This window comes from Mustela erminea, chromosome 12 (genome assembly GCF_009829155.1).
Source record: "Mustela erminea isolate mMusErm1 chromosome 12, mMusErm1.Pri, whole genome shotgun sequence".
NCBI classification, from domain to species: Eukaryota; Metazoa; Chordata; class Mammalia; order Carnivora; family Mustelidae; genus Mustela; species Mustela erminea.
The window spans coordinates 21,455,847-21,483,210 of NC_045625.1; the positions used below are offsets into that span (position 1 = coordinate 21,455,847).

At 43.7% G+C, this 27,364-nt stretch overlaps 1 protein-coding gene across 3 annotated transcripts; it reads left to right on the forward strand.

The window, feature by feature from the left end:
- The first annotated feature begins 649 nt into the window (after positions 1 to 649).
- PTGR1 (prostaglandin reductase 1) lies at positions 650 to 23,963 on the forward strand. Of its 3 annotated transcripts, none has more exons than XM_032306589.1 (10): positions 650 to 764; positions 2,760 to 2,875; positions 4,487 to 4,532; positions 5,295 to 5,351; positions 9,301 to 9,468; positions 11,205 to 11,322; positions 12,255 to 12,410; positions 15,157 to 15,265; positions 19,749 to 19,867; positions 23,702 to 23,963. In XM_032306589.1, the coding sequence occupies exons 2-10, from the start codon at positions 2,770 to 2,772 to the stop codon at positions 23,810 to 23,812; spliced, it is 990 nt and encodes a 329-aa protein (XP_032162480.1). In that variant the 5' UTR covers positions 650 to 764; positions 2,760 to 2,769; the 3' UTR covers positions 23,813 to 23,963. The 3 variants fall into 3 exon arrangements, with proteins under 3 accessions (XP_032162480.1, XP_032162479.1, XP_032162478.1); XM_032306588.1 differs by lacking the exon at positions 650 to 764 and adding an exon at positions 1,491 to 1,684; XM_032306587.1 differs by lacking the exon at positions 650 to 764 and adding an exon at positions 1,853 to 1,940.
- The last annotated feature ends 3,401 nt before the right edge of the window (positions 23,964 to 27,364 follow it).

Sequence of the window (27,364 nt, forward strand, 5' to 3'; positions counted from 1 at the left end):
AAATCTCTCTTATTTTTTAAGCCAATATGAGTCTTATGTAACGTGCAAACCACCCCCCCACAAAAAAAACCCAAAACAAAAAAACCATTCTAAATGATACAGGTAGGTGCAAGGGTACAAATCTGAATAAAGTCAGATCTCATCCTTTGGGGGAGCTTAAATTCATTTGCACTGATCAAATTGGCAAAAAGTGAATACAACAATAATACGTTTTGATGTTAGCTTAACAGAAACTCACCAACATTGATGGTAGGAATGTAAACTGCTATTTTTGGAAAACAATTTGGTAATATATTAGGTGTATTAGTCCCTGGATGGATCAGAACTCAGTGGGAAGTCTGCTTGAGATTCTCCTTCTCCCTCTCTCTGCCCTTCACCCATTCTCTCTCTCTCTCTTTCTAATAAATAAATAAATAAAAAGTAGAAAACTCTGCCCTCTGCTCAGGGATCCTGCATTTGTCTCCTTCCTGCCTGAGCGGGGAAGGCTGCAGCTGGTTCTCCTGCACACCATCTTTGCACCCAGTTCCTAGTTAGGAACTGTTGCAAGTACAGTTCCATCTGGGCAGGGCTCTGATGGAGACCTTTGCTATTGGAAGCACACCCCTCCATACACACACACACACACGCACAAACTTGCAGGAGCAGCTCCGCCCTTGGGGAAGCCCCACCCTCTCCCCCAGACGGCCTTAAATTCAGTCGGTGGGCGCTCTGCTGCACAACCCCAACCACATTCTCTGTCTTGGTAGTGGAACCTGCGGACTTGGGTAAGTAAACATTTCCGCCCCGCTCTTTTTTCCTGCTGAGTTCCTAGAATTCCCTATCATGGAACGTTTGCGCGTTGTTTTCCCTCTCTTGCTTAATAACTTAAGAGTCTTGCACTACGAGGAAAGGGAAAGCCAGATGTCCCGATCGATGCCCACGGGCCCCTCCTTGTTCTTGGAGGGTTCGGAGACAAGCTGGAACGAAGCGCACCGCCCGTCGGCATTTGGGTGCACGGCAAAGCTGCCTTAGCCAGGGCGGCGGCTGGCCAAGAAACTTGCGGGACTGCAAACCTGGGACCATTGTGGAAGGAGACGAAAGAAAGGGGTCGGAATTCAGTTAGTGGAGAGGGGCGTGTGCGGGAAAGGAGGTGGGAGCCGAGGGCGAGTGTGCCTGAGGGCACTGCACCCGGACACCCTCCTTTGGTGGGTGGGACTGTCCCTGAACTTCGGCTGCCTCTGAAGCCACATCCTTTCGAGGGGGGCGGAGGACGACTTCTGAACTTGCAGCGAGGTCAGAATTCGCACATGGCTGCCTTTTTGGGAAAAGAGACATGTAGAAGAACGGGGCTGCGGATTCGACAGCCGGGAACGCTCCCTTTGCAAAGCAAAAGGATCCAGGGCGCTGCCGTGACCCGCGCCCAACATGCATATTCATGAGGGGGGCTGGGCAAAAGAAAGTTCAGTGTGGAACTGGGGCAGAGGTCGTCCGAAATCCAGGGAGTCCGGGTCCTGACTGATTGAAGTCTTGACAGCCCGCAAGGGTCGGCATCGTCCGCTCTCCCGTCCAGTTCGCCCGGAGTCTGCGCGCTCCGACAGCCCATGTTCTTCAGCCCACGTGAGACGCGTCTTTGCTTTTGAAACAGCGCTGGGAGTTTTGCTGTCGATACGCTGCGTCCGATTTGGTTGGGCTGATTTCCGGCCAGGTGAAGACAATTCGTTTTTGCGTTTCCTCCGTTTCCATAAAATCCCAAACTACCGAGGTTCTTGCAGTCCCTTGGAACGCGAACACGCAAGCGGGGTCGGTGGGGCGCGGACCGCAGAAAGAGCTGACGGCCAGAAATGACTTCTCCTGCGGCCGGAAAGCTCCGCCTGTTTTCTCTGTTCCGGGGACCCCCTAACTTTCCTGCTTACTCTGCGGCGGGACCGCGGAAACAGCGACCGCGGACGCGTCCGCTAGAGGTAGAGGCGCACACGTGAGGAAGGGGCGGCTCCCGGGGGACACGGGGGAGATCCGTCCGAGCAACATGCCCCGATCCCAAAGCTCTGGGGCCGCCTGAATCCTCTCTCTGGTTTCCTGTGGAGGCGAGCGTAGACCTCGGATTTCCTGTTTGGTGGCCGAGTCACCTCGCCCCGGAGCGGAGCGGCAGCGCCACGCCGTGGCGTCCGGAGGCTGAGACTGGTGGCCTCGGCTGTGTCTCCCTCTGAACGACGCGGGCCCACTTCGTTCGCTTCGGGCGTTGGACGCTCTTTCTCAGGATTCGCTGTGTGTGAGGCGAGGAGCGGAGTGTTTGCCCGCCGCGGAGCTGTCCGGTGCCCTAAGGCAACCCCCGCGGTGGCTGGGAAGGATGTGTCCGTTTTGGTTTTTTTTTTTTAATTTTTTATTTTTTATAAACATATATTTTTATCCCCAGGGGTACAGGTCTGTGAATCAGAAGAATCAATGAAACAAGAAGGATGTGTCAGTTTTAACAATTTGCCCTGTCGTGGCGATTTCTGAGGAAGCCTCGGTTTCCTCATTCGTGCTCTCTCCACTGGCAGTGATAGTAATGCCTCAGTCTGAAAGGGAATTTATGGGGGTAAAATGAGATGATGCGTCCGAAGTGCTCAGCACGGTAACAGAAATGTAGAAAATTCTTAATGAATGTGGTTGGCATGAAATGGTCCTGGAGAGAAGCAGACGATGAATGGATCCTGCTGCCGGGCTTCAGGGCAGGGGCTGGGAAGTCATCAGAATCCAGTCACGTCCTGGTAGTCGTCTGTGTGTTGACTGTGTTCCAGAAACTTCAGGATGGTTCGTGCTAAGAGCTGGACCCTGAAGAAGCACTTTGAAGGCAGCCCTACTCACAGCAACTTCGAGTTGAAGACGGTTGAACTCCCGTCCTTAAAAAATGGAGGTAAGTCACAGATTTGAGCTGGAAAAGACTGTATCGGTTAGCCTTTGCTGCACAATAAAGTACTTTGACATTTAGTGACATCAGACGACATGTATTGGCTTACAATTCTGTGGGTTGGCAACTTGGGCTGGATTAAGTTGGTGGTTAACTCTGTAGGTTTCATCTGGGCTAACCGTTCTTGGAGGATGGACCTCACTCATTCGTCTGGTGGTTAGCAAGCTTTCTGCAGATGTGTGTGCCTGAGGCCTCTGGGTGGCCTTTCTAGCAGGCTGGCTTCTAGCCAGCTGTGAGCTCTGTCTTCTCAGTGGCCCCACTGATCTAGAACACCAGGTGTTAGCAAGTACATTTTAAGCCTCTATTTATATCATGTTTGCTGCTCTGCAAAGCAAGTCACATAGCCATGTCCAAATTCAAAAAGTGAATTTTTTTTTAAAGACTTTATTTATTTGTCAGAAAGAGAGAGAGAGCGAGCACAGGCAGACAGAGTGGCAAGGAGAGGCAGAGGGAGAAGCAGGCTCCCTGCAAGGAGCCCGATGTGGGACTCGATCCCACGACGCTGGGATCATGACCTGAGCCGAAGGCAGCCACTTAAAACCGACTGAGCCACCCAGGTACCCGAGACATAGACTTCTTGATGGGAGGACGACAAGGAGGTCCCACACAGCGATGGGACATCTTTGTGACAATTTTGCAATCTGCCACAGAGACTTTCTCAAGGTTTTCTGTTTGAAGCCTTGATGTCTTGTGGGAGGAGGGTCCCTCTGATTTCTTTCATGATTGAAATGGTACATGTTTGTGACTTTGACAAATGCTAGGGAGGATTTCCTCTCTGTCCTGGTAAGCCTGATGATGGGGTAAGCAAGTGGGGTAAGTAGAGCCTAACAGCCGTGTGCAGAGCTCAGATTATCCTGTACACAGACAGGAGGGAAAAACTCTCATCCTTCACTGAGGAGTCTCCCATCCCATTGGGGGAAGTGAAAGGACAAGGCAAAACCCTACAGAAATCTAGGGAAGAGAAACAGTAGCACATAGCATGTTTGGAGGTTAATTTAGTAGCGCAGACAATAAGGGGTATTTACAGGTAGGTAGGCAGGCTTGGAGAAAGGGGCATGCAATCAAATAGCATAGTCAAGTTCAGTCCCATCTAAGTTGGGATAGATAGCCAGGACCCAGGTTCAAAATTCCAGAGAATGTGTGTATGAGGGTCACTCCAGCAAAATCTATATTCTTTAGTCCTAACAGAGGCTGTCAGTGAAACCTTATGGGAGCACGGGAACATAGTGATTATAAATGTGGCCCTGACCAAGCTCCTTAATCTAAGCCTAAATGAAATGGAAAGAGTAATAGTTGGGAATATCATATGAAATAATCCATGTAAAGCATGGAGTGAGTTCTGAGAAAATCACATGATGACGATGGTGATGGTGAGGCTGATGATGGTTTGGGCTGGACCCCGCTTGTCTCTTCAATAGCAAGCGCAGAGGGCAACCGTGAAGCAGAAAGACAATCTTATTTAGAATGTTTACTTTGACTGTTTATGTAGAATGCCAAAGTCAACAAAGGCATCAAGCACTGAGTTTCTAATTGCCTGTGGAATGCTTTATTTTATAGAGGTCCTGCTGGAAGCTTTGTTCCTTACTGTGGATCCGTATATGAGGTATGATTTTCCTCCTAAAAAGTTACGTGTTGTACTTTGGACCCTGTTTTGAAATAGTCCATCTTTTAAAATATCCAACTGATTGTCATTCCCCCAGTTGTCCCAGTATTATATCGGTGATAAGATTCATGGTTGCTCATCTTTGCCAGCAAAGGTTTGAGAAGTTTGATGAGAGATTCCCTTGGCCCCTCTCTTTGACCACCATTTCCTATCTTAATATGCACAATTTGCCTCTCACTGTTTGCAAAAAAAGTAAAAGACTAAAGAAACCCAAATCCAATTTGTCCATTTCACTACTGACAACTAATTTGGGTAGAGGAAGATGGTAAGACTAAAATAAGCTTTTTTTGTCTTCCATTTAACGTATTCTTTTAATTTAATCAAATATGTGTACCTAGTAAACAACTCAGGGAAGGGAGGGAATAAAAGCATTTGTGCGGCACTAACTTCTCAGTAATTTTGCTTATTGGTAAATAATGTAGTCATCATTCTTTAAAATAATTGTTTTTCAGAGCTGATCAATAGAGATTCAAATCTGAGGTAAAAAAAAAGTTTCCAAATGTTAACTAACATCCTTTTTTGTGTGGTTAGTAGGATTCTGTGACGATTCCAATTTGTAAGCCTTTTCAATCAATTCTCCTGCCAACCAATACCAACCAATTCCCCTGCCAAAATCAAGAGTCAGAAACGCAGCCCACGGAGCCACCCAGGTGTCCTTTCCCAAGAAGTCTTTATGTATTAAAAATGGATTTTTTTTTTCAGAGTGGCGTCCAAAAAATTGAAGGAGGGTGATGTGATGATGGGGCAGCAAGTGGCCAGGTATTTCTGTGTGTCTCCGTGTCTGAGAAATATGTCTCTCCTTTACCTCCTTCTGGGTCCGCTTCTGTCTATCATCCCTATAATTTCTTCAGCCCATGTGATTCACTCACTGATCTTGGAAGCAGCTTGGGGAACCTTGCCCCTTTCCTGACTAACTGGGATGGAGGGAAGCCAGTGAAATTACCATCGCTACTTAAAAATTACTTAAAAAATTATAATTGTCCAACTTACAATTATTGCAAAAATTCAAATAAATCAAAAATTAGTATCATGGAAACTGGAAGATCCCTCATCAGCTGAAACTTAAGAGGTGACTGTTGTTAATGTATTATTATTTCAAAAATTGTTTAGTACGCCAACTAGTATTTATAATTTTTCTTAAATAATGGGATTATATGCCCTTCAATAAATTGCTTTTTTTCACTTAATATGTTATGGATATCTTTTTGATAATAAGTAAATATACTACCTACCTTTTAATGGCTGCAATTTTTTTTTAAATCAACCTTTTTTTTCTCCCAAAGATTTTATTTATTTGAGAGAAACAGAGCACACATGGAGGGGGTAGGCACAGAGGAAGAAGCAAACTCCCCACTGAGCAGGGAGCCTGACACAGGGTTCAAACCCAGGACTCCAGAATCACAACCTGAACTGAACTCAGACGCTCAACCAACTGAGCCACCCAAGCATCCCTTAATGGCTGCAAATTTATCCCATTGTTATCTGCTGTGTAACTAATCTGCTCCTAGTAGCAACCGTTTCCAGTTTTTACTATCACAAATAGTTCTACAAGGAACATGTATGCCTCTTTATGTGTATGTCTGTGTATTCTCTGCCTACTTGGATGAATGTTGCTTCACATTAAATTCCCAGAAGTATAAATTATAGGTCAAAGGAGATGCATATTTATTTATTTATTTATTTATTATTGTAGAGAGAGAGAGCACAGGTTTGGGAAGGGGCAGAGGAAGAGGGAGAAAGTCTTAAGAAGACTCCGTGCTGAGCACAGAGCCCAGTGCAGGGTTCAATCTCAGCACCCTGAGATCATGATTTGAGCCTAAACCCCATCAGATGCTTAACCAACCTTGCCACCAAGATGCCTGAGAGATGCCCTTTTTTTTGGAATGTGCAATCATCTAATTTATAAGAAGATGTAACAAGGGACGCCTGGGTGGCTCAGTTGGTTGGACGACTGCCTTCGGCTCAGGTCATGATCCTGGAGTCCCGGGATCGAGTCCCGCATCGGACTCCCAGCTCCATGGGGAGTCTGCTTCTCTCTCTGACCTTCTCCTCATTCATGCTCTCTCTCACTGTCTCTCTCTCAAGTAAATAAATAAAATCTTTAAAAAAAAAAATTAAAAAAAAAAGAAGATGTAACAATATTTTAAATGATACAAAATATCAATTTCAAAATGACATCAAAAAGTGAGTGTATTTAGGGGCACCTGGGTGGCTCAGTGGGTTAAAGCCTCTGCCTTCGGCTTAGGTCATGATCCTGGGGTCCTGGGATCGAGCCCCACATCAGGCTCCTTGGGGAGCCTGCTTCCTCCTCTCTCTCTCTCTCTGCCTGCCTCTCTGCCTACTTGTGATTTCTCTCTCTCTGTCAAATAGATAAAATCTTTAAAAAAAAAAAGTGAGTGTATTTAACCATACTCAGCTCATAACAGAGCAAATGGGTAAGAAGAGTAATTCATGCTATAGCATATTGTTAATGCGAACTGGCAACAGAAAAAGTTGGTAAAGGAAGGCAGAAGAACTCTTAGTTCTTAATTAATTAATTAATTCTTAATTCTTTCAAGAATTAGAACCAAAGGGCTCCATTATTTTCTAGCATCTGCTCAACGTTGTACCTATGTTAGAAATGTACATGATGGGAACTCCAGGGATCTTCTGGATCCTTCCTTTAAGGTCCTGGTCAACTGTAGCCACAATATAACACTTGTGCTCAGTTCCTCTCTGTACTAAGCAGGCATCTGCATAGATTCCTTTGTGTGTGCATGGTAACCATTCAAATCTTGGATCCTTGGCAGTCTTTAGAACTACTCAATACTTTTGCCCCAGTGTCTGTTTCATCCATTACACAGTCAGTTATACAAGGGATACACTTAGCATAGAGACAATCCATCATTGATTGTACTAAGTCAAGTTTGACTTTAATGGAAAAGTTGATGAAGTTGGTATCAACCAGGATGTGGTATGGTAGGCCCAGCTGGGTGTTATAAATTGCTTTTTCTTACTTAATATGTATACACACACATACATATAAACCACATCTTCTTAGACCATTCTTCTATAGGTGGGCACTTTGGTTGCTTCCATAGTTTGGCTATTGTAAATAATACAGGTAAACATTGGGGTGCATATATCTTTTTGAATTCAGGGGTAAACATGAGAGTGCACATATCCTTTTGAATTAGTGTTTTCATATTCTTTTTTTTTTTTTAAAGATTTTATTTATTTATTTGACAGACAGAGATCACAAGTAGGCAGAGAGGCAGGCAGAGAGAGAGAGAGGAGGAAGCAGACTCCCTGCCGAGCAGAGAGCCCGATGCGGGGCTCGATCCCAGGACCCTGAGATCATGACCCGAGCCGAAGGCAGCATTCCAAACCACTGAGCCACCCAGGCGCCCCAGTGTTTTCATATTCTTGGGGCAAATATCCAGTAGTGGAATTACTGGATCATATGGTAGTTCTATTTTTAATTTTTTTTTATAATTTTTCCATTTTTTTTTAAGATTTCATTTATTTGACAGATCACAAGTAGGCAGAGAGGCAGGTAGAGAGAGAAGGGGAAACAGGCTCTCTGCTCAGCAGGGGCTGAGATCCCAGGACCCTGAGATCATGATCTGAGCCGAAGACAGAGGTTTAACCCACTGAGCCACCCAGGAACCCCTATTTTTAATTTTTTGAGGACTCTCCATAACTTTGTCTGCAGTGGCTGCGCCAGTTTGCATTCTCATAATATACATTTCAAAATATATCATTAAGATTGCTGTAACACACCCCAGAATATTAGCCGTTATCTTTGTATTGTGGGATTAGAACTGATATTTTTATTTCATATGTCAAATTTTCTAAAATAAATATGTTACATAGCTTCATGATCGGGGGAAGACAGTAAAAAATGGTAACAATGGGGGAAGGTGGGAGAAAGAGAGTCCACAGATGAGACTAAAAAGAAGCAGCTTAGGGGTGCCTGGGTGGCTCAGTGGGTTAAGCTGCTGCCTTCGGCTCGGGTCATGATCTCAGGGTCCTGCATCAAGTCCCGCATCGGGCTCTCTGCTCGGCAGGGAGTCTGCTTCCTCCTCTCTCTCTCTCTGCCTGCCTCTCTGCCTACTTGTGATCTCTCTCTGTCAAATAAATAAATAAAATCTTTAAAAAAAAAAAAAAAAGAAGCAGCTTAGAGGGGGAGGCAAAAATCCCGGTGAAGTCAGTATTATGGAAACCAATGAGGAAGAGTCTGGGTAGCCCAGAGTGTTGAATACAGTAGAAGGGTAAAATCAGATAATGAATGAGGAGTGTCCACTGGATTTTGCAATCAGAAGTTGTGACCCTAGTGGAGTAGCAGGGCTGAAAGGCAGGTTGCGCTGGAGAGGACAGTGCTATAGATTTGGGAAAAAGGAGGGACTAGGGATGGAGGGCAGCCCCTGAAGAACAGAAGAGGCTGGTGTCCAGGGCACCTTGAGCCCAAGGATACACATGCCTCTTAGAGAGAAATGGGTGAGGACGGGGACAGATGTAGATCCAGTTCAGAGAGTTCCTCTGATAATGGCCCATATTTTCTCTCAAGGAGGCGGAGGAAGCAGCGGCGAGGAATTACGATGGAGAGATGTGGTGGGATATTTAATCATGGATTATTAACTTTAGTGCCCTTTTAGGAAACCACCCATGCAGCATTCCAACTCCCTTGAAAGAGGTTTCCCATGTTGTAATGTGCTTTATCTTCCAGAGTTGTGGAAAGTAAAAACTCAGCCTTCCCAGCAGGAGCTCTGGTAGTAGCTTTTTCAGGCTGGTCGACGCACTCTATTTCTGATGGGAAAGATCTGGAAAAGCTACCCACAGAGTGGCCGGACACCATCCCAGTGTCTTTGGCTCTGGGAACAGTGGGCATGACAGGGTGAGTTTCATGGGTGTATTTCATTTTGTTTAAAAACATGACATTCTGGTTTTCTAAAATAGTTTGTTCAGAATGTGGTCAGCACATAGGGTGTCTTGCGGCTATCCAGGCTCCAGAGATTTAACATTCCCCCAGAGTTTGTGTTGCTTCCTTCATTGGACCTCTGTTTTCTCTGCCAAGCTGGAGATGTTCGTGTGTTTTGCTCTCCAATCTGTTATTGATTGAAGTCCCCCTTAGACCAAAGTGTGCCTTTAATTTTTCCTCTAAGATTCCTTTTCTGTTGACTACATCTTACCTCTTTCCATTTTTAGAAGGGTGTGATGTTTGGGAAAGGCCTTGTGTATCTTGGGTCAATATGTCTAACTGAGAACTGATTTTAGAATTTTCTAGAATGGAGATTGGGATGGTAGGGGTACTGATTGTCAAGGGTGGAATGACACAATCAGAAAATGCACCTTCTGCTTCGCATTTGAAGTTACGCTAACTTGTCTGGCACACTCTGGCTTCAGTGTTCATTGGGGCAGTGGTTCTCTTGATTCATAAGAATCACCTGGTCATATACAATCCAGGTGTTCGTGTTCCAGCATTTCTGAATCAGTGGGTCTGAGGTCGGGCCTGGGAATCCATGTTTTTTATAAAACTCCAGTTGATTCTGAGGCTGGCGGTACTCCATCTGACTTTCAAAAAAACACTGTGGGAATATTAGCTTTTAGGTCCTTAGAAAAAGTGCAGATTTCTGTGCCTTTCCCTGCCTCACCTTCAATTTCCAACCCTGATGGGTCCCCAGATATACTCAGAGGCAGACGTATAATTTCTGTTTTGTATGGAAATAACTTTACATGAATTTGTCTGAAATTTTGCAAGCGGCTTAGCAATCACCATAGTGGATCCAAATTTCATTGGCTCAGACTCAGGGGTGCTAAAACATAATAAATTCAGTGATTGTTCACATTGTTCAGGTTTAAAACTCAGAATTTCCTTTTTTTCTTATCCCTAAGGTTGATGCAAAGTTTCAAGGGCTAACACAGATTCTGTGTCAGGGAAGGGAGACAACAATTTCTTGAACTTGATCTGTCTTAGTCTTATACCGGTCTCCTTTTCCCACTGAGTTCTCTGCCACAGCGCCTTCCAGGATGGCCATCCAAGCTGGTGGGTTCTTCACCCAGTATTTGTCAGTACTGTCTGAACTGCATTTCTGTAGACCCCATAGTTCTTTCTTTGCAAGCTGACTTTGACATCCCCTTTGGGATGAGATGGGGAAATGGCACAAGTTCTTCCATCCCACTTAGGAGCCATGGGAAACTCCCATTGTCTCTCCGGGACCCACTTGTGCCTAGACACCGCATACCATTCTGTCTGTCCTGTTGATGACATAGAGGCTTTGCTCACAAAGTCCACTCTCTTCCTAGGGCACACATGTTCTAGGACACACTGTTGTAGGATCCCTCGAGTGGATCTTCTCTTGCTTCTGAGACTTGACCTAGGGATTGACAGGTGCAGCCCCTTTCCATCCAAGTCTCCATTTCTTCTCTAGTTCCCATCATTATTCCTAAGGAGGAGATGGACCATTAGTGGTCAGTAATATTCATTTCCTGTGGGGTTTTTTTTTTTTTTTTTTTGGTCTTTTACTTGGACCCACAGCACTGGGCTGTCGAGAAGGACTTCAGGATGTATCTGGATGAGTTATAGGGGAAATCAACAAATCTATCCACATATCTTTAATTTCCTTCCCTCAGGCTAACCGCCTACTTTGGCCTACTTGACATCTGTGGTGTGAAGGGTGGAGAAACAGTGATGGTTAATGCGGCGGCAGGTGCGGTGGGCTCTGTAGTGGGGCAGATAGCTAAGCTCAAGGTAAGTGGCTTCTTCAAGTGCCAAACATTTATGCAACACCCACAATGTGCAATGAGAACACAACAGTGAACAGAGCAGACCTTCCCCAGTTACAGAATTCAATGGAGTGGGTCTTGTTTAGAAGTTGAAGATACATTCAGAATATAAGAGATTTCTGAAGAACTACTCTCTGTACCAATACAGTCTCTGGTCTCATCCTGAAAGTGCTTTTCAAAATGTTCTCTAGTTCCTCTATGATTAGACAGGATCTAGTCCAATGCTTTAGCCCAAATCAAAGAACAAGGGGGCAGTCACCGGGAGGGCTGACAAGGGGCCTGAGAGTCCCAGAACTGAGCCCAGATTATAGTCTAAAGGACCACTGTACCAAAAGATAGCATGCAAGTAACTGCAAGAGAAGACCAAAAATAAAGAAACAAGAGAGTCTGGGCGCCTGGGTGGCTCAGTGGGTTAGGCTGCTGCCTTCGGCTCCAGTCATGATCCCAGGGCCCTGGGATCAAGTCCCACATCAGGCTCTCTGCTCAGCGGGGAGCCTGCTTCCTCCTCTCTCTCTCTCTCTGCCTGCCTTTCTGCCTACTTGTGATCTCTCTCTGTCAAATAAATAAATAAAATCTTTAAAAAAAATTAAAAAAACAAGAGAGTCAAATACAAAGGTTGTCAAGCCAGCAACTTAAAATGAGCTATAAACCACATAACCAGAGACTGTAAACCACATAACCAGAGATTGGTCAGAGGCAAGCAGAAGTTACAAGTTGGGTTGTAGGCTGATTCAAGGACTAATTTCACCTATAGACCTATTGGCCCATATGGTTATCTTCATATATGTGGCTCAGCACTTAGGGTGTTATTGGGGAACCTGACTGTACTAGCTAGAAGGGGGGTTGGTCCATGCTTTTGACTTATAAATGGTTTCCATTTTTTCCCTCCCCATTTAGGGCTGCAAAGTTGTTGGAGCAGCAGGGTCTGATGAAAAGGTGGCCTACCTTAAAAAGCTGGGATATGATGTTGCCTTTAACTACAAAACAGTGGAGTCTTTAGAAGAAACTTTGAAAAAAGCCTCTCCTGATGGCTATGATTGTTACTTTGATAACGTGAGTACAAATTGGACTTAATATCTTATTTACTAACAAACTACTATACAAAAGAATATGCTTCTTGAGTTTCCACCTAAAATATGTAAAGAGAGTATATATGCCTTTAAAAGAACAGGTGTATTGAGATAACAATTTACCCATTTTTAAGCTTTGAACCTAGTGGTTTTTAGTACATTCACAGAATTGTACAATCATCACCACAATCAGTTTTAGAACATTTCATTATCCCAGAACGATGATGCTATACTCATTATAGTCACTCCCTATTGGTCCCCAAAAGTGGTCTTTTGTGACTAGCTTCTTATGCTATACATTAGCATGTTTTCAAGTTTCATCCATGTTGTAATGTGTCTCAGGGCTTCATTCCCTTTTTTTATGACCACATAATGTTCCATTGCCTGGATATGCTGTATTTTATTTATCCATCCATCAATTGATGAGCAGCTGAGTAATTTTTACTTTTTGGCTATTATGCTTAATGTTGCTATGAACATTCCTGATCAAGTTTTTGTGTGGATATATGTTTTCATTTTTCTTGGGTATATACCTATACATGGAATTATTGGGTCATGTGGCACCTCCATATTTAACATTTTGAGGAACTGACAAGCAATTTTGCAAAATGGCTGCACTGTTTTACATTCTCACCAGCAGTGTATGAGGGTTCCAATTTCCCTACGTCCTCATCAACACTTACTATCTATGATTTTTATTATGGCTATCCTTGTGGGTTTGAAGTAGAATTTCACTGTGATTTTGATTTTCACTTCCCTAATTGCTAATGATACTGGATGGCTTTTCATGTGCTTATTGGCCATTTGTATATCTTTGGAGATATGTCTGTTCAGGTCTCTTGCCCATTTTTCAATTGGGTTGGTGGTTGAGTTTTAAGAGTTCTTCATAAAACCTCTGATAAGTCCCTTATCAGATATAGTCAATTCTCAATATTCTTGGTAGTTATGTTCTATCAAGCACCACCAACCCTGAACCATTGCTTCTAGGGGAATTATGTACATTTATATACATATTTCAACTTGATTATCATCTTAAATCCTAAAAGCAGTTCTTCCCTACAAGCTTCTATTTTTTTTTAATTTTTCTTTTCCTTTTTAAAAAGATTTTGTTTCTTTGACAGAGATGGGGAGAGAGGAAACACAAGTAGGGGGAGTGAGAGAGGGAGAAGCAGGCTTCCCGCTGAGTAGGGAGCCCAATGCTGGGCTCAATCCCCTGGACTCTGGGATCATGACCTAAGCCGAAAGCAGATGCTTAACGACTGAGCCACCCAGATGCCCCTTTCTTTATTTTTCAAAAGAGAAAAGGAGGTTCAGAAGTGGTAAGAAGCTTACCTGTGGCTGCCCCACAAACTCATCCCATATTTGGGATTCACACTCCATCTAACCAGCCCCAGAGCTGGAGCTTTTTTATCCACTCTGCACTGCCCTCTACTGCTTTCCTTCCCCAGTAATCTCTGGGAGAGCTGAAAAAAGAAGACAGAGCCTTGGCCTTTGTTGCCCTTGCCTGGGAACTTTGTGTCTCTTCTGTGGCTCTAGGCTTGTCTCCACATGATCAGGCAAGCTCTGTGAGTGTTGATTTCTGGGTTATAAATAAATGTTAGCAAGTAGTCCCATTCTCAAATACAGAATATACTAATAAGGAGGATTGGCTCTGGTTTGCAATTCTTTTCTCCTGTTCTGTGAGTTGTTTTTCACTTTCTTTTTTGCTTTTCTTTCACTTTCTTGATGGTGTCCTTTGAAACACAAAAGTTTTAAATTTTGATGAAGGCCGATTTATTTCTCCTTTTGTTGGTTGGGCGTTTGGTGCCATGTCTAAAAAGGCCTTTCTTTATCCAAGGTCACAAAGATTTACTCCTATTTTTTTTTTCTTTTTTTCTAAGAGTTTTATGGTGTTAGCCCTTATATTTGGGTCCATGATACATTTTAAGTTAATTTTTGTGTATTGTGTAAGAAGGGGTCTGATTTCATTCTTTTCCATATCCAGTTATTCTACACCATGTGTTAAAAAGACTATTTTTTCCTCCAATTACATTGTTTTGGCCCTCTTGTCAAAAATCAATGAACCATAGGGGCGCCTGGGTGGCTCAGTGGGTTAAAGCCTCTGCCTTCGGCTCAGGTCATGATCTCAGGGTCCTGGGATCGAGCCCCGCATCGGGCTCTCTGCTCAGCAGGGAGCCTGCTTCTCCTCTGTCTCTGCCTGCTGCTCTGCCTACTTGTGATCTCTCTCTCTCTCTCTGTGTCAAATAAATAAATAAAATCTTTAAAAAAAAAAAATCAATGAACCATAAAGTAAGGGTTTATTTCTGGACTCTCAAGTTAGTTCCATTGATCTATATGTCTGTGCCCACACTGTCTTGCTTGGTACAGCTTTGCAATACGTTTTGAAATTGGAAAGTGTGAGTCCTCCAGCTTCGTTCTTGATGTGGCTTTTAAGTATTTTTTCCATGCTCTTGGATAGGGGCAATGAGATTACTGAACTGATCAGAGAACTCCAAAATATAATAAAATAAAACGTATAAGTTATATATGGTATGTTCCTACAAATAAAAATGTCCAGCCTCTCCTGTCTTTTTCCAACTGCAATTTTCTGCACTGCTGTGCTAACTCAGTCAGGTTTTTTTTTTTTTAATTCTAGAATAAATTTTGTGAAATGATGGATGTGACTTCTCCTGAGTCTTCTGATGTTTAGATTATTTAACATGGGTTTTGTTTTCATCCTGTCTGTGTAGGTAGGTGGAGAGTTTTCAAACATTGTTATTCCCCAGATGAAGAAATTTGGAAGAGTTGCTATATGTGGGGCCATCTCTACATACAATAGTACTCGCCCGCTTCCCCCAGGTAATGAGCTCGTGCACGTCATCACAGAGGCAGAAAGACAGGACAAGGAGAAGATTCACGGATGTGCTATAGGCCAGTGACTATCAAAATGTTAAAAAGCCTTCCTAATATTCTTGATGAAATAGTGTTTATTAAACTAAAAATATGTAATTTCATATATTTGTACTAAATAGCTTGTATCACATTTTGATACCGAGAAATAACAGAATCTAAAAATATAGAAGCGTGTTGATAATTTTTACAAGTTTTAGTTTTTTACCTATTGTTTTGGGCAAAGTTGTAAAAAGGAAACCATGATTTGGTTTAGAAACAGAACACCTTGGTCTGGCTGGTGCAGTGTAAGTGTTCTGTAGGATACTTGAGACGTTGCTGGAGGAATGGGGTTGGGGGGAGGATGACTTGACGGGTGAAGGGAACAATGAGCTGCCATTTCCTGCCGATGGTAGTAGTGATGGTTCCTAGAGCAGCAGGACACACTGGCTCCCCCAAACTGACCATTTCCAATGAGAGGGAAAGGAGTGTGCATTTCCCCTCTGTTCCTGGATTGTCCTTGTTTTGTTTCTGCTGTGCCTCTGTTCCCCACTGCTCCACTCTCCTATGCAGACACTACCCCCTCCCCTCCATAGCACAGATCCAAAAGCAGTATCAACTCGAGAACTGTATTCCTTAAGTCCTGCTTCTCTGAGAGACATGGTACAGGTCTCTTACTCTGTGGGTGGGGAGATGAATGACAAGAGGACCAGAGGCTTTTTTTTTTTTAAGATTTTATTTATTTACTTGACAGAGATCACAAGCAGGCAGAGAGGCAGGCAGAGAGAGAGAGAGGGAAGTAGGCTCCCTGCTGAGCAGAGAGCCTGATGCGGGGCTCCATCCCAGGACCCTGAGATCATGACCTGAGCCGAAGACAGAGGCTTAACCCACTGAGCCATCCAGGCGCCCCGACCAGACGCTTTTTAAATCCTATCAGCAAGAGACTAAAAGATGGGTCTTCTGAACCCCTCATACAGAGTCCTTCTCTACTACAATTCTTTTTTATTTGTTGAGATTCTTTTTTTTTTTTTTAATTTTGTTTTAGAGAGAGAGGGAGAGGGGCAGAGGCTGAGGGAGAGAATCTCAAGCAGACCCCAAGCTAACACAGGGCCTGATCCCACAACACTGAGATCAAGACCTGAGTAGAAACTAAGAGTCAGTCACTCAATAGACTGAGCCACGCAGGCATCCCTCAAGACTGCCACAGCTCTGTGCTGTCCGTGAGATTACAGATTTATCTGTGGCCAAAAAAAAAAAAAAAAAAGGAGAAAAAAGAGCAAAAAGGAATCTTGAAGGGGCGCCTGGGTGGCTCAGTGGTTTAGGCCTCTGCCTTCGGCTCGGGTCATGATCTCAGGGTCCTGGGATCGAGCCCCGCGTCGGGCTCTCTGCTCGGCGGGGAGCCTGCTTCTTCCTCTCTCTCTGCCTGCCTCTCTGTCTACTTGTGATCTCTCTCTGTCTATCAAAGGAATAAATAAAAATCTTTAAAAAAGAGTGTCATTGGGATGTGGGAGGATAGCCATAAATAAACTGGGTGTTCATTCCGTGATGGGTTTCACTCATGGGAATGAAACCCTAGAGCCCAGCTAGTCAACAACCCCACAACCACATTGAGACAAGTGAGCGAGACTGGAAGAGGCTGAGAAAAGACAGCTTGTAGATTCCCTCTTGGTTGTGAAAAATCAAAGACACTACCTTCTCTAAGAAGACTCCAGGTACATTTGGCAGTCTTATTGTCAGGGACTTTTCCCCCTGTATTTTCCTGACTGATGCTAAGCTAGAATCATGGGAAATCTTCTGGCTGCCCATTGAGCAAAGCTCCAGGATGCATTTTCTTGACCATAGTCCAATTAGGTACAGCCAAATATTCTGGGTCCAGTAACTTGATCTAGTCTTTTTAGCAATTAGGATTTGGAAGTTCAGCTGCTCAGATAGGTCTTTGAGACATCAGCTGGCCTTGTCCATCCATTTTAGACGAGATTCTGCCCTGCCTCTGATCTCCAGAAATTCTGACATATTTCACTGTTAGGATAGCTCAGAGGTAATTAATTATTTTCCGGCTTTAATGCCACATTAAAGTGCCACATTCTTTTTTTTTTTCTTTGATGGGTTTTAACTATATTTTGTTTTATTTTTTTAAGATTTTATTTATTTCAGGGCGCCTGGGTGGCTCAGTGGGTTGAGCCGCTGCCTTCAGCTCGGGTCATGATCTCAGGGTCCTGGGATCGAGTCCCGCTTCGGGCTCTCTGCTCAGCAGGGAGCCTGTTTCCTCCTCTCTCTCTGCCTGCCTCTCTGCCTACTTGTGATCTCTCTCTGTCAAAAAAATAAATAAAATCTTAAAAAAAAAAAGATTTTATTTATTTCAGAGACAGAGCATGAGTTGGCAGGGAGGAAGCAGAGGGAGAGGGAGAGGCAGACTCCCGCTGAGCAGGGAGCCCAACATGGGGCTCAGTCCCAGAACCCTGAGATCATGATCTGAGCTAAAGGCAGATAGTCAACTGAGTCATCCAGGCACCCCAACTTTTTTTTTAAATTTAAACTCAATTAATTAACATATAGTGTATTATTAGTTTCTGTGATTCATCAGTTGTATATAATATCCAGTGCTCATTCCATCAAGTGCCCCCCTTTAATGCCCATCACCCAGTTACCTCATCCCGCCCCCCCCCCCCCTGCAGCAACCTTCAGTTTGTCTCTTATGTTTGTCTTCCTCTCTGATTTCATCTTGTTTTATTTTTCCTTCCCTGCCTCTGTGTTAAAATGCCATATTCTTATTGATCCCAATAAAGAAACCGTATTCCCATCAGGGTGGATAAGCCCAGAAATAGTAGTTCATCCCCTTCCAAGATGAGGAAATAAGGATTCCAATCCCTAACCTAAAAAGAAATATGGTTGCTGTGGGTCTTCTGAAGAAGCCCTCTTTGTGCCAGAGCAACCTAGCGTCTGGACGTGCCACTCTCCTGTGTCACCCTCATGTCTCACTCATCTTGCAACAGTTTCTTTTGATTTAGGAAAAAGCCCCTTTTTTCTTACTGCTCCTGTGACTTTCTTCAAATACTGAGTGGGAACCTTCAGCTTGAGTGATGCCAGTGACCAAGGACGTCACAAAAAAATTCTGCCAGTCACCTTGGCTCTTCTTCCTGGGCATTTTCACCTGACTTCCTGGAACTTTTCACACTATGCTCAGGGGTCATTCCCTCGGTTTCTGGTCCCTTCGGATCCTTGGGAAAACAAGCCGGACAACCAACACAACCTTTTCTCTCACACTCAGAAGGGTACTACCTTCTTAATAGGCTGCCCGGTAGCCTAGGGCTTTTTCTAGGCTGGTGGTTCTCAAAGTGTGAGCCCAGGATCAACAGCATCACCCTCTCCTGAGAACTATAGAAATATAGATTCTTGGGATCCACTCCGTATCCACAATCAGAAATTGGGGGAGTAGCCCGCGTCCTCTTTCCATAAGCTCTCCATCTGATTCTCATACACACCAAACTGCGAGACTGCTGTTTGGGCTGACTCTTGGTATCCCAAAATGACGAGGCCTGGGACAGGTAGAATCACTGAGCCTCTTGATCTGTTCTCTCTTGGCTCTCTCAATAGCTTTTTTATATCTGCTTTGAGAAGAGAACAAGAGGGCTATGCCATAGAATGAGTGCAGTAAGTCATAAAGAAAAGAACATGTGAAGTATCAGGGTATTTACACCTGAGTAGCACAGAAATATTTCCACAGGTTATCTTCAGGACCTCCTTCTGTTCCATAGAACTGTTCAGGACATTTTTGGTGGGTCTTGCCCCTAGCAGGTGAAGGCTGAACATCCGCTGCCTGGCCTGTGTAAGGGCTCTGAGTGTGTGTCAGTCCGATTGCTGCTGTGACAAACTATCTCAAGTTTAGTGGCTAGCAACAACACAGATTTATCATCTTATAGTTCTGGGGATCAAAAGTCTACAGTGGGTCAGTAGGGCTGAATTCTTTCTGAAGGCTCAACAGGCTTTTTTAACTTGCCTTTTCCAGCTTCTAGAGGCTGCTGCCTTCCCTGGCTCGTGGTCCCTTCCTCCATCCACAAAGCCCGCAGCACAGAGTCTCCCAGTATCTCTCCCTCTCTCTCTCACTCACTCTGATCTGTGTTTCCAGCATTGCACATTTTTTCCTACTTCTGACTTTTCTGCCTCCTTTACAGGGACCCTCGTGATTATAATGGGCCCACTGAGTAATACCCAATAATCTCTTCAGCTGAAGGCTCTTAACTTGATCATACCTGCATAGTCCCTTTTGCCACGCAAGGCAAGAAATTCACAGCCATCTTTGGGAACTGTGATTCTGCCTGCCTCAGAGGCCAGGTTGATTTATGGAGAGCCCCATGGATTGGAAATGAGTGGAGAAATCTAGAACAGTGATATGACTTGTACTGCTTGTGTTTTTGCCACGGCCTGTCACCTAAATGTGTCCTCCCGTTCACAGGCCCACCTCCAGAGAACATCATCTATCAGGAGCTCCGCATGGAAGGGTTCATCGTCACCCGCTGGCAAGGAGAGGTCCGCCAGAAGGCTCTGAAAGACTTGCTGCAGTGGGTCATGGAGGTAACTGTCCCCCCATTGCACACAAGAGCCTATTCCCTCTCCACACTATAGGTTTCACCTCCACGGCGAATACAGGTGCATCTCCCTGCTCCCCCTTTTAGAATAAAATCCCAGAGAGAGTTGTTTACACTCACTGTCCGCAGTTCCTCTCTGTCCATTCTTTCTCAAACCCACGTATCAGGCTTGTACCCTCTCGCCATTCTACCAGATTGCCTTTGTCAAGGCTGACGATGTCCTGATGCTGTGAACTGCAAGGTCAGTGGTTCACATCCTGTGGCTGTGGCGAGCATTGACAGAGGGGATCACGCTCTCCTCTGTACCCTTTCTTCCCTGGGCTCTCGGTTTTCCTCGCAGATTTGTCCTTCTCAGAGGATCTCCTCCTCTGCCAGCTCCTTTCCTGCTGTACAAATGAATAACAGAGTGTCCCAAGGAACGGGACTGGGTTCACTGGGCTTCTTTTCTTCTCTACCCATAGTCTACCTATCCCTTACGTAGCTCAGCCTGGCTCTTGGCCTTAAATATCCTGCAGATGCTGACGGCTCCTGAACGTTTGTCTCCAGCTTGGGGCTCTGTCCCAGACTCTCGGCCGCTCAGCAGCAGCTGCACGCACATGTGTAATACACATCTTTGACTCAACACGTCAAAAACTAAATATGTCTTGATCTTTCCTGCCAGACCCATTCCATATACAGATCTCACCATGTCAGTTACAGCAATTCTATCCTAGTTGCTCAATCCAAAAACCTTGAAATCATCTCTTTGATTCCTTTCTTTCTTTCCTACCCACACCTCCTCTGTCAGCAAATTCTGGTGGCTCAACCTTCAAGATACCCGCAGAATCTGACCAGCTGTTCCACCTCTGCTACTTCCACCCATGTCCAGACCACCATCCGTTCTTGCCTGGATGTTGCAGGAGCCTCTGTGTGATCTCCTGACTTTATGCCCCAACAGACAATTCCCAACACAGCTGCCAGAGTGACCTTTTTTTTTTTTTAATTTTTATTTATTTATTTGACAGACAGAGATCACAAGTAGGCAGAGAGGCAGGCAGAGAGAGAGGAGGAAGCAGGCTCCCTGCTGAGCAGAGAGCCCGATGCGGGGCTCGATCTCAGGACCCTGAGATCATGACCTGAGCCGAAGGCAGAAGGCTTAATCCACTGAGCCACCCAGGCGCCCCCAGAGTGACCTTTTAAAGCACAAATCAAACCATGTCATTCTTCAGCTCAGATCTCTGCAAAACTCCCCATTTCATATATAATAAAACCTACAAGGCTATACTTGATCTGACCTTCATTACCTCTGCAATTTTATTTCTTAGCATTCACCCCCTTGCTCACTCTGCCCAATCCCTCCCCACCTCCCTCTGTCCCTCTGTAACTGCTTCCTTAATTCGCTCATTCCTTTTAGGACTTTGTCAAAAACTACCTGCTGAATGAGACAACTTTTAAAATGGCCCTATTTTAAATTGCAATCCCCCCAAAATTTATTTATTTGGGGGGAGAGAGCATGCATGTGAGTGTGTGTGCTTGCAAGCCAGGGCGGGTGGGGGGAGGACAAGCAGATTGTACACTCAGCACAGAATCCACTGAGGGGCTCGATCCCATGACCCTGAGATCACAACCTCGAGATCATGACCTGAGCAGAAACCAAGAGTCTGATGCTTAACCGAGGGAGCCACACAGGCGTGCCCGCAATCCCCCTTCGTTCTTGATCCTCCTTATCTTGCTTTTACCCATAGCAATCATCACCTTTTAACATAATGTATTCTATAATTCACGTATATTTGTCGCCCCTCTCCCTCTGGTGAGAATGTAACCTCCACAAAGGCGGTAACATTCGTGCATTGTCGAATACATCCGGAGATGCATATAATCGTGCCGTGGCTCTTCCAGGCCCTCGGTTGGTGTCTTAGGGCCATAGCCTCAGATCCACAGGAGAAGTCTATCCCCTTGTCCCGTGCTGTGATACTGTCCCACCGAACACCACATGGTTATTCAGAACGCTGCATAGCAACCAAGGGCCATCATTTTAGTGTTAGAGGGGAAGCGGTATCACACTTCTAAGCTCCTGGCTTGATCATCATTTCCCAATCCAGAGCAAAAGATTGCTCTTCTGGCAGCCATGGAGCTTGGTGCTTTTCCCAGTCCAGCACTTGGAGTGCTGAGCTGGGCTCTTTCCAGGAAGCTGAGAAGAGCTGAATGATTTTTAAGTTCCCAAAGAGGAGCCTCTTTGTCCCTGTTGGTGAAATCTGATCTATCCCTCCCACAGTCACAGCTGATGACATGGTCACAGCTGATGACACGAAGCCACTGTGCTGGGGTCCTACATGCCTCCTTCTGACAGAGTGGACCTAATGACAGTTTTGTTTTCAGTAACTAGTAAATTGGCCTAATTTCTCTCATTTTTTTTCCCTCATCACTTCCCCTTCTGAAAAATACGCTTTTCTTTTAGAACAGTTTTCAATTTACAGAAAAATCACAAAGTTAGGGGTGCCCGGGTGGCTCAGTCGTTAAGTGGCTGCCCTTGGCTCAGGTCATGATCTCAGGGTACTGGGATCAAGCCCCAAATTGGGCTCCCTGCTCAGTGGGGAATCTGCTTCTCCCTCTGCCTCATCCCCTGCTTGTGCTCTCTCTCTCTCTCTCTCACTGTCTGTCAAATAAATAAATAAAATCTTAAAAAAAGAAAAATCACAAAGTTAGTACAAAGAGTTTCCCTGTATGCTGTACTTTTTTTTTTTTTTTTTTTGACAGAGATCACAAGTAGGCAGAGAGGCAGGCAGAGAGAGGGGAGGAAACAGGCTCCCCGCTGAGCAGATAGCCCAATATGGGGCTCAATTCCAGGACTCTGAGATCACGACCTGAGCCGAAGGCAGAGGCTTTAACCCATTGAGCCACCCAGGCGCCCCTCTGTATGCTGTACCTTAATTTACCATATTATTAACACTTTTATATAAGTATTCATCCTGTACTTTGAATTTTTAAACTTTGGGTTACAGCTTTTAACCCCTTTCCAGGTTCTTTTCCTCTTTAAGAACAGGATAAAGCTGGGGCTTTCTAGTCAAGGGTTCAAACCCCAGCTTCCATACATATTAGTGGCACGACCACCAGGCAAACAGTCCCTCCATAAATCCATACCGGGTGCTGAGCCATCACTGGAATATATTAGGAAAGTAAGTGATGTTCGTATATTAGGAAAATAAGTAAGTAACTCCGGTCTCCACGTAAGGCCCCTTTAAAAAAAACCTTGAAAATGTAAATTAATTCCACTTAGTAGACTGCCTTGTAGTAGAAAGAAAAATAAATCCTCACTAAATGAACCCTTCCCTCCCACACTCCTAAATGAATATTCAACATATATTGAAAGAATCTGGGCTGGATGTGAAGGCAGACTATTATACTGCCATGGTATTTACATTTGCTGAACAGGCTCCACCTCTTCAGGGATCAAAGAGGCAATGATGCTATATCATGAGGCTACCAGAAGGATTAAAACAGATAATATCCTGCAAGGGGGCCCCTTTTTCCATCTTCTTCCATCTCCTCTGAGATCATTACCTTATTAAACTTTCCCATATAATTTACTTAGAAATTGCTTGTTTACTTGCTGTGACACTTCTCTTATTATTATGCTGTGATCTAATACCTATTATCAAAGTTTTATTCGGACTTTGTGGATCATGCCCCGAGATAGATTAGAAGTTCATGGGGGGACAGAGCCTCCATCTTAGATTTCCAGGTTTCCCATAGTGTACCTGATTAATTTGCTGCTATGATGAGAAGAGTATCATTTAGAATATGATATTAATCTGCTATATTTGTTGTCATTCTGATACAGGGTAAAATCCAATACCACGAATACATCACTGAAGGATTTGAAAACATGCCAGCTGCATTTATGGGAATGCTGAAAGGAGATAATTTGGGAAAAACAATAGTGAAAGCATGAAAAAAATGATACATGGAATCTAGCATTTGGGTGATTAATTTCTTTTTAACCATTTAGTAAAAATGTGTATTACCTTCATTATCTAAGAGACAGTCATTGTGATGAGTTTGATCTACCTATTAAAACACATTTAACTGGTATGTAATTGGAATAGAGAGTGAAAATTTCACAGTGAAAAATGGCCAATCACCTCACTCCCTATTACTGTTCCTTCTGGCTTATGGTGCAAACTAATGGTTTGGAGTCCAAAAGTTTACTGCTTCTGTGACTTTGGAGTTCAGATTTTTTTTTTTTTTTTCTGATCTGTAAAGTGAGGATAGTATCATCGGCTTTATATAGTATTACAAATTTATTTAAAACACCAGCATAGGGGTACCTGGGTGGCTCAGCCCATTAAACATCTGACTCTTGATTTCAGCTCAGGTCACGATCTCAGGGTTGTAGGACTGAGTTCTGCGTCAGGCTCCAAGGTCAGTGGGAAGTCTGCTTTGGATTCTCTCCCTCTCCCTTGATCCCTTTCCCCTCACTGCATACACACTGTCTCTCTAAAATAAAAAATAAAAAAATCTTCAAAACAAAGCACAAACACCTGCATAATGCGTAGCCTGTATTAGGGACACAGTAAATGTTAGCTACCTTCCTGTAGAAATTAGTGAAGTCATAAAGTTACCTCCCTCATTGCTTATTACATGAGAAGAAATAATCATTGCTAATGTATCGTGGTCTCAAGGCAGCTGAGTCTAATAACATCACACCAAGGAAGGGATTTATTGTTCCATAGGTATGTATCAATAAGTATTGATACAAGTTGTCTCCAGGGAAGAGAACTGAGGAGTGCCTGAAGGGCAGGGATAAGAAAGAAACTTCACACTGTATAACCTTTTGTGCTTTTTAAATTCTGAATCTTACAAATTATTTATCCACTATTAAAAATACAATTAAAGAAACAAAAGTCCTTGCCCTCCCCATTCCATATGGGGAAAGTAAAACATATGTATGAGTGAAAACTCAGGAAAGTGTGGGGGCACCTCTGGTGTCTTTAACTCAAAGATATCCATACTCACCCAATTTGGGCACCTCTGGTGTCTTTAACTCAAAGATATCCATACTGAACCTCCAGCAATTATAGTGCAAGTTTTCTCACCGTGGTGCTACTGGTGCCCATGGAGATTTCTGTTCTTGGGCTTCAACTCCAATAGCACAAGTCTCTGTATCCTCCTGTCTGACTCTCCAACTCTGGGGGCAGCCATTTGTGACCTCAGTTCTCTGCTGTCTCTCAAAAGACTTGAGCCTTCCGTTTCCTCAACTTACTTTTTGTCTGGACAGAGTGAGGACTTCCAAAGGCAACACATGCTGGCCCAGAAACACAGTCCAGAGCATTTATTTTTGTTCTAAGATTTAGTTATTTATTTGAGCATGAGTGGGGGGTGGGCAGAAGGAGACAATCTTCAAGTAGACTTCCCTCTGAGCGTGGAGGCTGACTTGGGGTTCAATCCCACAACCCTGAGATCATGACCTGAGCCAAAATCAAGAGTCAGATGCTTAACTGAGTGAGCCCCCCAGGTGCCCCAACAGCATTTATTTTTAATTTTGATAACACTTATCTTTTTTCCATTTACAGTTACTGATTTTCGTGACTCACCTAAGAAACCTTTGCCTAGCTCAAAGTTGTGAAATCTTTCTCCCATATTTCATTCAGTTTTAGATGTTATGTTAGATCCGTGACAGAGCATAGAATAGGGGATTGAGATTGACAGCAAAGGAGCAAGAGAGAATTTTCTGGGGTCATTTCAGTGTTGGAGTGGGGATGACATAAGAGGAGGTATTTGTCAGAACTCATAAAGTGGTATGTTTAAATATGCATCTTAGGGGCGCCTGGGTGGCTCAGTGGGTTAAAGCCTCTGCCTTTGGCTCAGGTCGTGATCCCGGGGTCCTGGGATCGAGCCCCGCATCGGGCTCTCTGCTCTGCAGGGAGCCTGCTTCCTCCCCTCTCTCACTCTGCCTGCCTCTCTGCCTACTTATGATCTCTCTCTCTCTCAAATAAATAAAAAATCTTAAAAAAAAGTGCATCTTATTATATGTAAACTATACCTCAACACACTTAATTTTTAAAAAGACGAGAAAATATGTCCAGTACAAAAAACATAGGCCACAAGACAGGAGCTTTCCAGCTACCAAACTACCACAGACTCCTGACTTACTCAGAGGGAGAGAGACAGACAATAATCAGCCAAGGTAAGGCGAAGTCTGTGAGATCCACAACCACACAGTATGTACTTTTTGGGAAAGCCTCCCAAGCAGGCATTAATATTTTCAACTTCAGAGGAGACAGGAAGAACACAGGGCTTCCTGTTTCCCCCACTTCCATCTACATCTCCTTCTGGAATTTATCTTGGTCCCAACAGTAAGATAGGTATCTGTCTTAATTTTTTCCAAGTTATGAGCCAGTTTTTCCTACATCATTTATGGAATCCATCTTTCCTTCATTGACTTGAAATATATCTTTTACTATGTTTTCTATTTGTAGGTACTTGGTTCCATATCTAGACTCACCCACTCAAAACACAAAGATGTGTGTTTCATTGTTTTGCTACTAATGTGAATAGGATTTTTTCCATTGCATTTTTAAGTTATTGCTACAGCTTGGGAAAAGCTTTAAAATACATTAATCTATGCACAATTATGCATTTTTGTAATAAAGTATTAAAAGAGTTCCCTTTTTAATACAGTATTTCAGAATAACTCATTTTTTAAGTTTTATTTTACTTAAATTCAGTTAATTATGCATATCATTAGTTTCAGAAGATTAACTCACTTAAAATACTTGCCATAGAGTTTTAGCCTGATGCTTAACAGCATAATCCACGACTACTGCCAAGTGGCTAATTGGACTTGATATGATACAACTCATTGTGATTTTTGCCAGCATGCAATAGCCCACAATTCAAGTATTTGGAGTTTACATTCTGTGAACTTGTGTATGTTCCAAGAATATAATTTTTTCAGTGCAATTTCATAGTAAAGTGACAGTCAACAGCCTACAGATGAAGGATAAAGAATTTCCAGATAAAGAACCAGGCAGGACATCAACACTGACAGAGTATTATTAGCCCAATTGAAAAAGTTTTACAAGATCTACAGAGCTTCTAATTTTAAGGGAGTAAGAAATCTGCCTTCTTGTCTGGAAAATCATCCAAAACAACCTAGGGCATAAGAAACAGAAAAACAAACTCTATTTAAGAAAAATTAAGAGGAACCGGTAGGATTTTTGTAACCCGTTGTTATAAGAAAGACAGGCAATAACAAGTGATGGCAAAGAAGTGAAAAATCGATTTTGCCAATTACTCACACATTGCTGAGGGGGATGTAAAGTGGTGGGACCCCCTTGGGAAACAGTTCAGGAATTCTTCAAAATGCTAAGCAGAGTTGCCGTGTACACCACACTCACAGTTTCACTCACTGGTATACACTGAAGAATTGAAATCATATGTCCACACAAAAACTTATACCCAAATGTTCATAGCAGCATTATTCATAATAGCCCAAAGAAGA